This window comes from Protopterus annectens, chromosome 2.part0 (assembly GCF_019279795.1).
Source record: "Protopterus annectens isolate FY-2018-M chromosome 2.part0, PAN1.0, whole genome shotgun sequence".
Taxonomy (NCBI): domain Eukaryota; kingdom Metazoa; phylum Chordata; order Ceratodontiformes; family Protopteridae; genus Protopterus; species Protopterus annectens.
In genome coordinates, this window is record NC_056728.1 from 248,275,351 (window position 1) to 248,292,815 (window position 17,465).

The following is a 17,465-nucleotide window of genomic DNA, read 5'->3' on the forward strand; positions in this document are numbered from 1 at the left end:
TCTCTCTTTAATCTACTGTTTTATATACATTTGTTCCCCTTATATGGATGTGAAAAGGGTGCCTATATCTTAATTGCACTTGGACTGTAGGTGTGTGTGTGTGTGTGTGTGTGTGTGTGTGTGTGCGCGCGTGCACGAATACTGCAGCCTACTCATTTCCCTAACAGGAGATTATAGTCTGACCCTGGTGGTAGGCTAACTTGCACTTCTGCATGGGACCTGCTGTGATCTTTAGAACCTGTACTCCTCTAATTTATAAGCAGCCCACTGAAGTTGCCCCAATCCATCATCAGGGTGCTGCATGACTAACAATTCCTCCTCTTCCCTGCGAGTTTGATAAGCAGTTCATAACAACTCAGTTTCTGCCTGTCATGGTTAGCTATCTGAAACTCACCCTACTGTTCAAATCCAAGACACTAGAATTATAGGCAATCACCTTGGTCTCTGTACCATCAATCTTGCCAAAACTCTCAGGATTTTGATGTCCAGCCAGAATTTCTATAATCATAAAAAGTCAGCTGAGTTGCAGTGAAGCATTTCTTTTATGTATACGCTGACTGCGGTGGTGGTGCTGCGGTAGCGTTGTCGCCTCACAGTAAGACGTTGTCCTGTTCGATTCTCAGCTAGAGCGTCTTCTGTGTGGAGGCATGTGTGAATGGGCGTACCTTCGTTGAAGGTTGTGCATCAAGGCTGGCAACTCGGCACATAAAAATCTACTGCCAATCATTAGTGGACCAGAGTTCCACTGTGGTGACCCCTAACCGGGAAAAGCCAAAAGACCCAACAACAACAACAACTAGAGCCATGAATACAGATAAGATGTGGACTCCTCCTAGTTGCTCTGCCTGCCCAGTCTGTACTGTACATAGAGCCCATAGGCTGAACTCTTACTCATACTTGGTTTTCTTCCATTATCCCTGAATTTTCTGTCTTATCGTTCAGAAGCGATGCTTTAAAAACATTATTAACACGCTCAATCAGTAGAGTACTATACCTCCAAAGTGATGTGTCCTTTATCAGTTTTTCTTTGGGTAGATGAGATTGCAACGGTACTCTCAAATGGTATATTCGAGCAACATCAAAAGGTATCTTTATTTCTTTCCCAAGTTTTTCCAGCACTGAATGAACTGAAGTTTGTAACACACTTCTGGGATTCACAATAAGCTTTGTAGGGTTATAAACATTTGGTCTGTCAGGTTCTCGATAGGTATGTTGCAGTATATTCTGTTTATCAAGATCATCTCCAGAGATAACACTCCATTTCTTAGCAACATATGTATCATTTTCCTCATATACTGTAAAGGGAAAAATGTGATTTTCAACATAATATATAGAATTTCCAGGCATCGCCCTCAGCATAAAATCCATCAATTCATTCCATGTGTTATGCTTAATAGGGAGTATAATTTCATCAATATCATTAAGCATGACATACCTGCTTTTGTACATGTTCCGATAAATACAGTCATTCAAAGTGACAATCTGACCATAATAATGAAGGTCTCCTCCATGATCTGGATACATCCATCCTCGTGAAACATTAATGTATGACGTGATTGGCCAAGGTATCACCTTTACAAAACCTGTTTGTTGATAGTACTTCAATACTTTCTGCATTATGGAACTACTGTTAGTGTAGTATAAAACTACTTGTTCTGCACCAAGAATCCTGTACATTTCTAAACTTTGCACAAACTGTAAAGTGTTGTCATAGCCACCAAACATGGCAGGGAGACAGACAGTAAAGTTATAATCAAAGCTATCATGTTCACTTTGTTTTAATGCATTTAGATTTTGAACTTTTAAAAATGAAAACTGATTTGATAATTTGCTGTCATCTTTTACATTAATAAAGATGTACTCTGTTTTGCAGTAAAGTGGTAATGAACACACAAAATCTGCTGTTCCATATGGAAAATTAAAATGATCAGAGTGAATGACCGTTTCAGTTGCTTTAGAATATATTGAGTCACTGCACAAATAATAGCACTGGAAATTTTTCGTTTCTAATCTGTATAAAATGCCAATGAGAACAATTCTGTCTTTTCGTGGATCAAAATAGGCAGATACTACAAATGATTTTGTTTTCTTTACAGGAGTGATTGTCTGTGCACTAACCATTTTGTCTCGATGCTCCAGACACACTTTCATATTTTGTTCTGGGGTCAACCCTGAACATATTTCTCCTGCAACTGATATGTTCCACCGATTTGGAGGACTATACAGATAGCACATTAATGCAATAAGTCCTATGATTAGTACTGCAAGCCAGAATGCTTTAAGCCAGAATGCTTTTATTCTCATTTCTTCAGGAACTGAAATCAGCAAATACGCAGTACAGTGAATCTGAAAGAAAAAAAAAAAAAAAGCTTTAACATTTAAAAGCAAAATTTCATGACAGAAGACAACAGACAATCTTTTGATCAACAGCTTAAATGAATATAATGATACTTATAAACCACAATCTTCACCTGCCTAAAAACTGTTCCAAATTATGCTAAGCTTTTAATATGTTTGGTATGTAATGGAAACATAGCCAGTTTCATCATTGCAAGCTAACATCCTATGTCATTAAACAGAAGTAAGCAATTACTTAATTTTTTCCTACAATAAATTACAATCATTTAATATCTTTCATTCATTCTCAATTCTTTTTAATAGTTCAGTCATCTTGAAAATCTCTACAGTCTACTTTCCTGCAGTTCACTATCTTTGTCAAATATGCTGATACATAAAATCGCTAAGTAATACATTTATTAGTACTTATATCAGTTCTAAATATACTCAAATATCTGTTTTAGATGTATTCAACTGAATAGTGTTCAACAGAAATCCATTTAGTATACTTACTATCACCCATCAATTCTGACAGGCACTCTTCCTTTCAATTTCTTAGCCTTATTTAATCCTGCTGACATTAGGCAACCAGTTTGCATGTACATATATAGTATCCTTAATTCTTGAATCTCTTAAGTCCAGCAGATGCTCGTGATGTATAATATCACTCCCCATATTCATAACTAAAACAGTCTTTGCAGATAAAATGATCTAATATGCTACTCACAATATTATAACAAAAAGCAGAGTCCTATTCTATAAGCTTCAAGTTTTTCTTTTCTGGGACTTAACCCCCTTTACTAAACGCATAACCTAAATATTTTGCCTGTCACAACTAACTTGCATTCAAAGCCACTGACAGTTAGCCTGACCAGCTATATGGGACTCCCGATGTTCTGAGTGTTTTATTACCTCATTTAGGTAAGGGGCAGCATATCTGACATGGGTTTTAAGGTACTGTCTGTAAATCACAGAGGCATCATCTAACCCAAATGGAAGGGCAGTATACTCTGATATTGCAATAGCTGCATTTTCTTTGGTTTCAGATATCAGGGGGATTTGTTCATTATCCCCTTGTTAGATGTAATATAGTCAAAAATATTTCCGTCCCCCAACATATTAGTTTATCAACCCTAGGTATTGGGTAACTGTCAGTTTTCAAAATGATGCTCAGCTTCCAAAAAGTATTCTATAATCTGATTGTTCCATCAGTCCTTGTGACCAATATTATGGAACTGTTCCATTCACTTTTTTACTCCTTTATTACCACCCCCACCCCCTCTTAAGCATTTTTTTGTTCTTTGTCTTGGACAGCCTTTCTTTCCGACTCTAGTATTCTGTAAGGTTTTAAAAGACAACAATGAGATTATTATTAAATGCTCAACTTCTCTGACCTTTTTTTCTCCCTACTTTACAGTCCCTGCTATATGAATAAACAACAATACAGCATTTAAAATATTTTAAATAGACTGTTTCTCTCCACTAGAGCAGCACCTTACTGTACTGTGGTGGTTTCACTTTCAAAAACTTTTATGCCGCCCTGGAAAAGCTTGCTTCAATCTCCATTTCATTGATGCCATCAAGGCCAATGAATACAGGTTGTTTTCTGGCCAATTCCCTCCCCAAACTGACATCACCATGACCATCCTAAAAACCCACCCATGCTATGATTTCACAGCTCCCTGGTCCTTCCCCCTTAACCATACCGAAATTTACGGCTAGAACAAGGAAACAGTACATGAGTCACGTCTCCTGCTGTGAGCTGTTAATCACAGCAGGTAACAGCTCAAATTACCCTTAGCACTTTGACAGCTAGGGAAGTTAGGTGTGAAGGGGGGTGGGAAATGAGTTGTAGTAGTACAGCTGAGGCTGCAATTTAGCCATTCTAAAAAGCAGCAGCAGTAAAAAGCAATTTGAAAGTCTGTTCTGTGTCATTTGTTTTTAAGTAGTCATTGAATGGCATGAAATGTTATTTAAAACTAATTGAAAGACAGCAGTATATGCATGCAAAATAAATGGAGTGACAGGAGCTTTAGGAAGAAAGACACTTGCATGATGTACATTTTTTTTTACAGACAAGCACTGCATTGTGGGATATCTAGAGGCAGACTAAACAATCAGGATCACTTCAAGATGATAGACCCCATGTGGACAGACTCAGAAATTATGTATAAAAATATTTAAAAACCCTGTAAGTAGTCGCAAAGTGGTGTTAAAAAGTAGGGAATACCAAACAATGATGAAATAAACATGTTTTTTGAGCCTGTGGTGTGGTTCTTCTTTAAGTTAATCTTTTCCCTCTGGAATGGCCTCAGTATGGCATTGAATCAGATTTGTTCTGCCAGGTGTTTCTGAAAACACTTCATGTCCTAACAGAAGCTCTTTTATTTCTTGTTTTTGTGACTTAGGTAATGTGTCATCTACCTGATCTGCAGTCAAAGAAGATGTTTTTTTTTTCCTCATCAGATCTGCTGCTAATCTAACAGAGGTTTGTGCTTCTTCCTTTGGCTTCCGGACATTAACATGGTATGTCTGGTCTAGTCTTCTCTTACCAATCTGTTTAAACCTGTAGTTTATGTCATTATATTTTCTGCTACTTCAAATGGACTCCACCATTTTTCCAATAAATGTTGTTAGTGGAAGGGATCAGAACTAACACCTGGCCTCCAGCTTTGAATTTCTTGGCTCTTGCATTTGTATTATATTTGTCGTGTGGCCTGGGCTATTTTCATGTGTTTCCATACAATGGGCATCACCAATTTCATCCAATCTTGTAAACTACCATAGTGCCGAATATAGACTTTGTGAGGCAGACACCTGCAAAACTCCTAACATGTCCTCTGTCAGATTCTTAAAGGTCCCCATAGTAAGTATGGCTAAGGCTGCATAAACCTTTGAGTCCACTGAGATAAGAATCCCATGCTTATTACAGTGGTCACACCTTTGCTAACTCCTGTATGGTGTGTCTGGCCACAAGTTAGTGGTCGACAATGTTGTCATCATAGAAGCAAGGATATGTTAGCTGCTGCCTGCGATACTGGAGGTAACTTTATTTATATTTTACTTATTATTGACATTTGTTTACCAGGAAAGTCCGACTGGGCATGAACCTATTTTCAGAGGAGGCCTGGGGAGAAAAGCTCCACAGAATACAAATTGCAACAGTGGATCAGTATTACTCACAACAAAATATATAGTTGTAAGAGAAGAATGTAAATATCAAACAAAGCTATAGAAAATCTACAAGATAAATGCACTTAAAATAAATAAACATAAAAGAAAAATAAACACATTTTGCATTTATTTTGTATAATTGAGTACAAAAAGAAAGGAAAAGAAAAACATGGTAGTATTGGTGATAGAAAGTAAAGGTTTCCCTCTGCAGAGTTATGCAATATAGAAAATATTGAGGTTAGTGTGTTAAACAGTAGCATGGTGAAGAAGTAGTGAGTTGCAGGCCAATAGGGGAATCACAAATATTGGTTTGAGACAAATTAAATAAGTGAGTTTGCATAAAGAATATGAGGACATTTGGAAGAAAGAGAACTGTTAGTATTAGCTGGGTGTGGTACAGGAACAGAGTTAAGAGTTGGAAAGGAATTATTTTAGTAAAGACTTAAATGAATGAATGTTAAGGAAAAACCAAAAAGGGATTTGGATGGAGCTCTAAAATTGGGCCACACAGCTGGAACATAAGCTGTGCTTATAGATTTCTTTGGTTTATACATTTCAAGTAGCTGTTTGTCAGATAAGTGAAGGACACTGGCTCCAAAGGTGATTAGCAAACAAATGCAATTATGCTAGTACCGATGCTACTCTGCAAGCATCATGATGTTACCGAATCTTTTGTACACCAGAAAATGTTGGCATTCAGAAAAGATGATCACTACTGGTTACTGCTCAAATTTTTACACATTTCTGAATCACTCACTGGTGTTTGATTTCATCATCTGCACATGCAAATGCTCGCATTATCATGCTGGCACTCATTTGCATGTTGTTATACATTAATTTGCATAAAATTCATGCTGTGCAGTTTTTACGGCAGCTTGGTCACACTATGTGAATTGCTCAATTGCCTTCCCAGTGCTTCTTTCACCATGCTATTCTGAAATATTTTCCCCCATTTTATTTTAGGATTTCCTTTAAAAATCATAGTAAAATTAGGAGATTATGAAAGAGAAATGATGTTAGACTAAAAAGGGAAGTAAAGAAATGCCTGTTATTGAGGAACATCATCCTCCTTTACATTTGCCAAGAACTTCATCATTTTAAATCTACTTGTTTTGCTTATCAATAAGTACTTAACTGATTATGCAATGTAGCAAAAGGAGAGAGGAAAGAAGGAAGAGAAAGGCTGTAGAACGAACAACACTAATAAATGCTAAGAATTTTAAAACTTGTTCTCCCTGAAGTTCCATACAAAAGCTTCAAGTGAAGGATGGTTAGAAGAAAAGGATGACATTACAAACATTAACAGTGGATGCCTCTATCAATGTGAACTTAAACTGCAAAGACTCTGATGAACACAAAACGAAGGAGGACAGCACCAGGAAGTGACAAGGGAACAGAGTTGCTAATGTTACATAAAGTAGGGTAAGATACATCTGAGGTCTAACCCCAGAGAAAATACTTTAACAAAGGCTTAGCTTACATGGGGTAAATAACATAAAATGAAGTGACAGCCAGCAACCAGGCTTCTTGTTGAGGGAAAGAGTATTTATCAGTAAGAAATAAAAAATAAGATACTAGGACACAACACTAGCAGTCAACGGTGCAAATTTTCTTCTTTAATTCTGGTACCTCGGCCTTCGCCTTCTCAAGGAATACAATTGTGATAAAAAACACCACCCCTTTTATAACACCTCCACATAATTTACATACATAATTGATCCAATGAAACCATTAACCAGCTTGTGAATACACTGGATAAAGGTGACATACACCTATGCACATTTTTTTTCTTTTTTTCTTTTTGCTCATTTCATGAGCTTCTTCATATTGAAAATCTCAAAAAATACATAATTATGAAAAACATTGTTTTTTGATAAATATATATACACACAAATATGTGCTGGCAACATGTTATGTTAATAAAATGCTCTGTTGTTTGAAAAAACTATGTATATTGCTCAATGAAATTCCAGTATTCAAACTAGAATGATTACCTGTATTTCATTTGTAAAAATTCTTTTATATTTATGTCATGTAATGAAATTCATTCACACTTCCATATTCATCCCATTTGGAAAGAGAGTTTTATAGTTCAAAATAAATCTAGACTCCATTTCTAATAGTTTGTTGTGAAAGCCTGCATCATTCCCCACATTCTTAGGTTTCCCTAACACACAAAAAATAAATCCCTCTGGAACCCCCTTGTGTTGCTCTAAAAAGTGTTTGGCCACAGGACTGTCTAATCTTTTGTGCTTAATATCCCCCAAATGCTCAAGAATTCTGAGTTTGACTTTTCTACTGGTTTGACCTATGTACCATTTCTGTTTGGTACAACCACAACCTATGATGTAAACTACCCCTGATGAATTACAATCAAAATATTCCAAAGCTTTGTAGTTAACATTGTTAGTTTTTGTTCCATCCAAGCTTTTAACTTTGGTACAAACTTTGCACCTACCACATCTAAAGGTGCCCCTTTTGATGTTACCCCTTGAAATATGCCTGATATTTAAAATTTCTTTTAAATTGGGGTATCTACCATATAAGAAAGTGACAGTATTTGGAAAAAGGGTCCCCACTCTCTCATCCCCTATAACAATGGGCCACAATTTTAATACTGTTTCCCTCAAACCCCGAGAAAAATACGAGTATTTAGTAACATAAAATATTTTATCTTTTGCTCCTTCCATCTCAAAATTTCTTGACTGTCCAAACTGGGAAACAGACGAACATAAGTACCTGTTCCTGTCTACATTCCTTAAGCCCAAATCCTGCTCAACTCTTGATCTAGCTGTTCTAATTGTTGTCGTGGAATAACTTCTCTCTAACAATTTCTTCTCAATTTTATCAAACTCATCTCCAATTCTTATGAGTTCAGAAGTGTTGAAACCAATACGTTTGAACTCACCCAATGGCAAAGAATTTAAAAGATGTTCACTGTGCATGCTAGAGGCATGTAGAAAATTGTCAGCAGCTGTCACTTTATGGAAAGGTTTGTACTGGACCCTACTATTGGACCCCACATATAATTCTATATCCAAATACTGCACACTTCTACCCCCCATTGTGTATGTAAAATCCAAACCACATGGATTGTTCTTAATTTGCAAAACAAATTTGTCAAACTCCGTTGGATCACCTCTACACAAAAATAAGAGATCATCAATGAATCTCTTATATTTGACTACCTTGGTTTTGAAAAAATCTCTTGTATAGATAAAAGAATTCTCAAAATGAGCCATGAAGAGAATAGCATATGAGGGCGCATAAGGTGCTCCCCATTGCTGTATCATCATTTTGTAAAAAGAACTTGCCTTCAAATTCAAAACAATTATGAGTTAGGCAAAATTCCAAAAGATTTATAATGTAACTCGTCCTGGGCCCTTCTCCTAACATTTTGCCTATGGCTTCCAAACCCCAATGCTTGTTGATACTTGTATATAAAGATTTTACATCCACACTGGCCCAGTGAAAATCATGCTCCCAAAGAATATTTTTCACTTCCTCACATACTTCCCTGGTGTTTTTTACATGAGCTTGTACTCTGTGTAAATAGCATTTGAGCACAGAATCTAAGAAAATTCCTATGTTCTGCAAGTATGATCCTTTGCCTGAAACAATGGGGTGACCTGGAGGGTTCCTTAAGTCCTTGTGAACTTTCGGAATAATAAAATATCTTGCATTTCTTGGATTTCTTATGTATAACCTCCTTACATCAGCTGATGTAAAGAAACCCAACCTTTCACCCCTCTCTAAAATCTCTAACAACAAAAAGTTGTATGTTTTAGTCATATTTAAAGACAATCTAGTATAAGTTCTGTCATCATTGAGTAATCCCAACGCAACAGAATTGTACTTCTCCCTAGGCAAAATGACCCAATTGCCCCCTTTGTCTGCTTGAGTAAACACGTAACGCTCATTAGATTCTTGTAAAGCTAACAAAGCACACCATTCATCTTTGCTTAAATTGTACATTTTTTTACCCCTAGCAAACCTTGCATGCTCACACTCTAGTTGCTTAAGCAGCGTTTTTTCAAAAATACAAATTGCTGCATTGTTTTTAGGCAGAATAAAATTGCTTTCGTAAGGCACTTTGGGAACATCAAACCTACCATAACCAGTGTTAAACTCGAAATCATTACAACGCAAATCACTTTCATCATTAGAAAAAATATCAAATAGATCATTTTCATGCAAGGAAACGTCCAAAGAGCTTTCTAAAATAGAATCTGTAATGTCATTTTGTATGTTAGCTTCCTTTTCAGCTTCGTTCTCAGCAAAAAACGCTCTTAGATGTAACTTCCTGCAAAAATGTTTTGCATCCAGCAGAATATCCGCCAAAGAAGGAAACCTAGTGGGAATGAATTTCGTTCCTTTACACAACACCCCTTTAGTTAAGTCAGTGATATTGATATCAGATAAATTTAAAATGCGAAAAAGCTCACCTTCATGTTGTTGTAAATTAAAATTGTAAACGGTATCAGTATCAGTAAGAGACACAAATATAAAAGGGTCCTATCTTGCTTACCAGTAGGGTGGCTTAAAAGACTGCTGACTTGTGATCACATGTATAAAAGGATTATATAGACACCAAGGTGTATAGACCAGAGGATATGGTCCCTCCAATGACTGGCAAGCTGTGGTAGAGACCCACCAATAATTAACATGAAAGTTAAAAGTGCCAGTTGCTCTTTTCCCTATTCTGTTGTAAGCATGCTTGATAGACAGTACTATAATAAAAATGTCTGTCTGCCTTGCAATTCCCAGATATCCTCACAATCAATAGTGGAAGCTAGTTTAGCACTTAATTTGAATAATCTCTCCTGCCACAATATGTTATCTAGTTAACTATGAGCTTGACCTACTTGCCGGAGTTCTAGCTCTCATGCCTAGCAGGGTCAGACTCACCCTTGTCTGTTGTTGGATAATACTGAAAGGGCAGGATCTCCTCCATACCTCTCAACATCTGAACATTAAAAATCACAGTGCTGACCTTTGAAAAGTTATGGCGGGGGCAAAATAGAGGAGCACTTTTATCATGAACTACAAGGGATCTATTCAGATGTATTTCAGTTATTTAAGACTGTATACATGCTCGAACAGATATCTCTTTTTGAGGAAAAATCAGAAGACAGTCATTAAATACAGGAGGAGCAAAGCAAAATCTGAGGTCAAAAATCATAGTGCTGTGTCTAGATCATTAATGTTACAAGGTATGATGTCCCCAACAGATTTTTGAAGAATGCAATAAATGGGACTGCTTTGCAGAGGATGCAAAATGCACCTTGCTTAACTAAATGCAAAACTGAGCACTTCCAACAGTACAGTAGTATCAGTCTTCACCACCTCTTTTGAGTTCTTTCCTAGATACCAATTACCTCCCCCCAACCAAAGAAAGTGAAATATGTGCAGCAAACAGCATTTTGTTTAGCTTGGGATATTTGATTGCTATTATGAAACAGCAGTGTAATTGGCAAATGGAAAGTGAAACTAGTGATGTTGGGATATTGGCTTGGTAAAAAAAATGTTTTATATATAACTGAGAATACACATTGGTTTGTGAAACTGGTCAGCAGAAATGGTAGCTACATTAGAATAAGATTAGTACTTCTAGTTACTATTATCAGTGTTTTTGCAAACTAGTTTTAGGAAGTTCAGAAAGTTATATTTTAATTACTGGTTTGTATTTGTAGGTGACAAAACACTCTTACATGAATACACTTTTGTATGTGCAGTTTTCAGAACATTTTATTGCCTCTGACTTTCTATACCATACAATTAAGAGGATGGTTAAGCTACATATTTTCATACAAAAATCCTTTTAAAAAGTCCTAAAAAACACATCTTGTGGTTAATTGGACTTGGGACTGCTCTAGCCCTGGCTAAAATAATATTTTTTCTCACTTAATCCTTTACTAACTCTTCCAACTTTTCTTTTAACCCAGCCGACATTCTATCTTTCTCACTCATTACTATATAATTTCCTTTGGTCATTTTATATCCATGCTCCTACCTATCTTATTCTGTTTGTGATCTATAATCTTATCTCAATTCACTATGTGAGGTGTGCACATATTGTTATTGTTAAATTTTGCAGAATTTATGCTGTACATTTGTATTTATAAATTATTTAATTTTCTGCTTAAATTTGGCTGCACACCTGTAGGAAAATTGTATTGTGCAAGCTTATTTACTGATTTTTGGAAATTCATAAATAGCTTTTCTCCCTGGGTGTCTGCTGAAACAAGGCTCTGCCCAGTCGGATCATTCTGGTAAGCAAATGTAAATAAATAAATATTATTTTAGCATGGGTCTGTATTATATGATCGAAGATACTTTTCTTTAAACATATAATAATAGCCACCTAAACAACGAACGAACTAAACAGCAAACGGCCAAGTCTACAAATTTTTTACTTGGGGAAAAAATTCAGTTGGCCGTTATCAGGAATTGCCTTTTTCCCCAATGTAGAACAATTTTGGAGTTGGTATATTTAGTTAGGGGGGTGGGGGGCAATCCCTCCACTTGATTAGGGTTTTGTAGTTTGTGTTTTTTGTGTACGGCCCTGTGAATTTATTCCCAAGGAAAACATTTGCGGATCTGGCCATTCGCTCTTTAGTTCGTTCGCTGTTTAGGTGAAGATTATTATATGTTTGAAGAAAAGTATCTTCGATCATATAATATAGACCCGTTTCAGCCCTTAAGAAAAACTGTTAGAAATCACACCACTGCAGGGACATAACTCCTGGTTTTATTCCCCATCTTCTGGGGGGAAAAAAGATCTCAACCATCTGAATGCTCATTTAAATAGAATTAAACCATTCTTCAACATACAAGTGAGGAAGGTCAAGGTCTACCTGGGGCAAACTTGATTTTTCTCAAAATGTTATTTCTTTGCCTTCTGAACTCCTACAACTGATAAAACTATGGTTATGTTTAAACCAGTTTGTTGCTATGAGATGGTTCTACCTGCTGAAATGCTTGAGCTGTTTTCTGATGCACTTCCACCTCTTGTAAACACTGCTGAAAGAAACTAAGTGAAAGAGTGTTGCAGTGTTAAACAGTGCTGTTACTTTTTTAGTGGATGCATAGCCATTTTGGCAATCCAAAGATGCTGAACTTTGCTTTTGTCCCTATAGTGATTATTTGGTTCTGGGATTCAATTCATTCTGATTTGATGACAATTTGGTTTTGGGATTGACTTCATCCTGATTGAACCCATCCTTTTGTAGCACTTGGTGTGTTTTATTTGTGAGTCATTATTAAGATTGTACTTACCATCAGTTTACTGGACAACAAACATTTAAGAAGGTCCTGTGGTGCAACCCTGGTTTGAACCAGAGGTGAACTTTGCTTTATTTCTTGAATACACTCAGGTTTTGTGCCTGTTCATTTACTGCATTCACTATTATGCTAAGAAAGTACAGTTGTGTAAAATCTTGCCATAACAGTAGAAGTCCTTCTCTTTACTGCTGCAGTGTTCTTAATGTTTGGGATCTCCTACTCAGGGCAGCCCAACATTTATTCAATATACCAAAGCCTAATGATCTTGTATGTACTGTACATCACACATATGCTCCTTGCACAGAACGTAGGGCATAAAAGTGATGGATGTTTGCAGTTACCTAGAACTGAATTGCCCCAAAACAGAACAGTCTCCAAAGGACAGAGTCCATGCAGGGAAGCATGATGATTTTCTCATATACGTGAATGTGCATAACAATTCATATAATTGCTTTAACTTGAATTGGGGTTTTGTAACCCATCTTGACCATACACAATAAGCTGTTACAAAGGTAACTAATGTTTTTTACATGACATCAAACTGACAAAGTTATTCAAGTGAAACAATAGAAGCCTGAACTAGGAATGCCACAGAATGTAACAATTACATTCTGAACAAATAGTATTAAATTGACAATAATCGCTCCATTTAACCTTTGCTGATTATGCAAAATAGAATGTTGCCATTTAAATCTAAAAACTTTCAGTATATGCCATAAAATGGCAATTTATGAATATGGAAAAGGAACCTGTAATCATTAATCACAATAAGTTTATTTGTTTTTAACCTATAATTTCACTCATTTTATAATAAGAAATGACAGATATGAAAATCCTTATGTGTAGGAAATGGGGGAGGGGGGGTGCACTGATAATTAAAATGCACTAACTTTCATCAATGTTCACATAAAACAAACCTGATGCTTTAAGTAAGCTAGCAACAAACAAAGTGATTACTTAAATGCTGGCAAACAATGAAATATAACTTCTGATATATCCAGTAAAATACACTGTATTATAAACACCAGGTATAAATATTATTACCATCTATTTATATTAAGTAATAAGTTTTGAAAGACTTCATCAATAAGGGTGAATATGTTAAATAACTGCATGCTATAATCTTTTACTGAGGTTTTATATATGATACATCCTACTTTACTATGATTAAATTGCTTGTGATTTATCTTTCATGTAAATATTGCTTATACAATAAGTAGACATTTATATTGTATTTGAATTCTGTCTAATCTACAATAGTACTATATCTGTTCAAAATAATACAAATATTGCTTATTCCTATTACAAATATTCTCCATATGATAATTCAATTTATGGAGCTCAGATGTTCTAGATTGTCAAGGTATGAGTGATAATCTGATGGATTTAGGTTTATCCATCAGATTAGGAATGATTTCATTCCATGGCTAGTGCAGGTCTTAGTTTTAACATTTATTAATTTAAATTTATTTCACAAAAACATTTTTAGTATGCCTGACTAAAACATTACTTTATTGGTAAACACTCAAAGTATAAAACTGATAATTTCCTTTAAAAGCTAAAACATATACTTTATAGTTATCACAGGAAAATGTTTAATAATTACAATAAAACAAAAATACATAGTCTAAATAACCTAAGATGGATTTAACTTTATTATCTTTAAATACCAATGGCTTAAACAATCCTAGCAAGAGATCAAAACTGCTGAAATATTTAAAACTGAACAAAGCACAAATTATCTTCCTTCAAGAAACTCATTTCAAAACAAATGATGATTACAAATGGAATCCTAATGAATATATGATATTGGTGCAATCCACTTATAAGACAAACAAAGGGGGTAACAATTTTATGGAAAACAAATATGATTAATGCATAAATCAGAAGTATGAAGATAAAGAAGGCCTTTTGGCATTAGTAATAGTTAAATATAATAACAGAATATGGACTCTAGCCAATCTATACTGGCTCCCATGCATTGGAACAGGAACCGTTGAAAAACACTTGGATTTCACTTCCAATAATTATAAAGACAACTTAATATTAGGAGGAGATTTTAACTGTATATTTGATATTTCTGAAACTACAAATAAAAGATCACTGCTGTATTAAAAGCTTTAAACAAGTGGGTAGAATCACTTCATCTTGTGGATACTTTCAAATTTAAAGAAGATGAATCTTTGTTGTTTTCCCATCAAGATCACAGATTTGGTACTCAAACTAGAATAGATAAAATATTTGCTGCCCATGACTTACACTCTAAAATCATTAATTTCTCAATCACTCCTTGCCCCTTTTCAGACCACAATTCATTGATACTAAAACTTCAAAATGGGTACAAACCATTAATCTTTAACTCCAGAATTCCAGCGCATATAACTAAAATTAAAGAGTTCAAACCCTGGTTATTATCTGAATTACAGTTCTTATTAGATATTAATTACACCACAGAGATAAAATAATGATATGGGACTCATTAAAAGCTTACATATATGGTAAAACCCTAACTTGGTATTAAAAAAAATAAGAGAATGGGATTCTGAATTATTAGACATACAATACAAACTTTTGTCATAAAAGTTGAAAAAAATCAAAATCATTTGGAGATGAAAAATAAAGTAGAAGTATTAAACAATAAATACAATGAAATTCTAACACATAAAACTAGTTTAGCTTTAGAAAAACTAAAAATTAATACCTTGACCACTTCTCCCAAATATCTACATAATTTAGCCACAAGAATCAAAATACAGTCAAAAGCTAATAACATTAAAAGTGTCTTCCATGAAAAGAAAGGGAAAAATGTCTCCGATATAGGTGACATTCTTGATGCCTATAGAAATCACTATATGGAACATTTCCAAAAAGAAAATATACATATCGATCAATTAAATCTAGATGAAAAATGTTCTAATAGAAAACCCACCTAGAAAAATTAAAACTAGATCTGCGAGCACCCATATCGTACAAATAAATTACAGATAATAAATCTCCAGGTATAGATGGCATAATTATGGAAATATATAAATTTTTCCTTCAAAGATACTATCCCTCTTCCATAGAACTCTATTAGAAATTCAGTCACAAGCTTTAATACCACCCTATTGGAGATATTCCTTAATCACACCAATTCTAAAGGAAAACAAATCTCCAAACATCTGCACCTCATATAGACCTATATCATTATTAAATAAATGACTAAGATATTTATGACAATGTTAACTAACAGAATGAAAAAAATACCACTATTCAAAACAATAAATAATGATCAAACTGGATTTATATATCACAGACACACACATGACAATATTAAAAGTATAATTTCTCTTATAAATTATGTTAATAAAGAAAATAAAGAAACACTCGTAATTGGTTTAGATATAGAGAAAGCCTTTGATTTCCTAAATTGGGACTATTTATTCAAAATCCTAATGCTATTTGAATTTCCTGTATCCTTTGTTCATCTCCTAAAGAATATATATGCAAATAGTTTAGCATATGTCAAGTTAGGTCCTTTTACCTCTGAATCTATACATATAACAAAAGGCACTAAACAAGGCTGTCCCATGTCACTGATTCTATTTGCTCTGGCTATTGAAATGTTGGCAGATTCAGTTTGTAACAACATAAAAATCAAAGGAATAGATGTTTATGAACAGTACAATTCTAAAGTAATGCTATTTACTGATGACATATTACTAACATTATCTAATACAAAATAGACATTAGAAGAATTAGATATATTAATTGACAAATTTCACATTAATTCAGGACTCCATTTCAATAAATCAATTTTTTTATTTTTAAATTAAAAAAAAGAACTGCAGACTAAGGGGGATCACATCATAGGTAAAAAATAATCTACCATAAAATATCTAGGAATTGAGTTATGCAAGGATAATAATGAATTAGTCTCAAACTACAATAATATCATCAATACAATTAAAATCTCTGTGCAAAATGGAACAAAATAATATTAACATTTCAAGATAGACTACAGTCAATATAAATGGTTCTACTGCCCAAGATCCTATATATAGCCTTGGCAATACAACTGTTACCAGAAAGGAATATACTTAAAGAGATAATGTCATCCCTAATAAAACAGGCTTAATTTATGGTTTCCAGAAAAGAAACCAAATAGCTTTAATACATAATGGGAATCAGGACCACACAAAGTAGCCGGTATAAAGAATCCCCTACCAAGCAGTCAAGCCAAGTAATGCAAACCTACAAAAACATAGCACAATTTGGAGTCAAGCGAGAAAGTCCACAGTGTCTTAAAATTATTTCGTGCCAAAAAAATGTATGGGGGCATACCAAATCAAACCAATCAGGATGACCAAGTATATTCTACCATGAAGGATAAGAACCCCAAGCATCAGCCAAGACATCCTGGGAATCAAGAGCAGTGCCCAAGTGTGTAGCCAAATGGCTACTACTACAATGTATCCCCTAAGTTATACTAGCAGGGACAAAAAAAGGGGAAAGAAAAAGAGGAGCCAAATCTAAAACCAAATAGTAATGGTGGAAAAAATCTAAATATAATAGTCCCAAGGTGTACAACAACTCAAACTGGTATGAGTGTGGTCTGGAGGCAGCGCTGACTCAGAAAGTAGTGTTATCTAAGGTATCTCTTTAATTTTAATAGGCAAGAGATATTACAA

The 17,465-nt window shown here is 34.8% G+C and overlaps 1 protein-coding gene across 2 annotated transcripts in view; it reads right to left on the minus strand.

The window, feature by feature from the left end:
• Positions 1-727: 727 nt before the first annotated feature.
• Positions 728-17,465, minus strand: part of LOC122793050 — a 529,275-nt gene continuing 512,537 nt past the window's right edge. For both annotated transcript variants that reach the window (XM_044060726.1, XM_044060724.1), the window contains exon 3: positions 728-2,346. In XM_044060726.1, the coding sequence (XP_043916661.1) occupies positions 892-2,304 (1,413 nt within the window). In that variant the 5' untranslated portion in view covers positions 2,305-2,346 and the 3' untranslated portion in view covers positions 728-891. The remainder of the gene's footprint in view (positions 2,347-17,465) is intronic.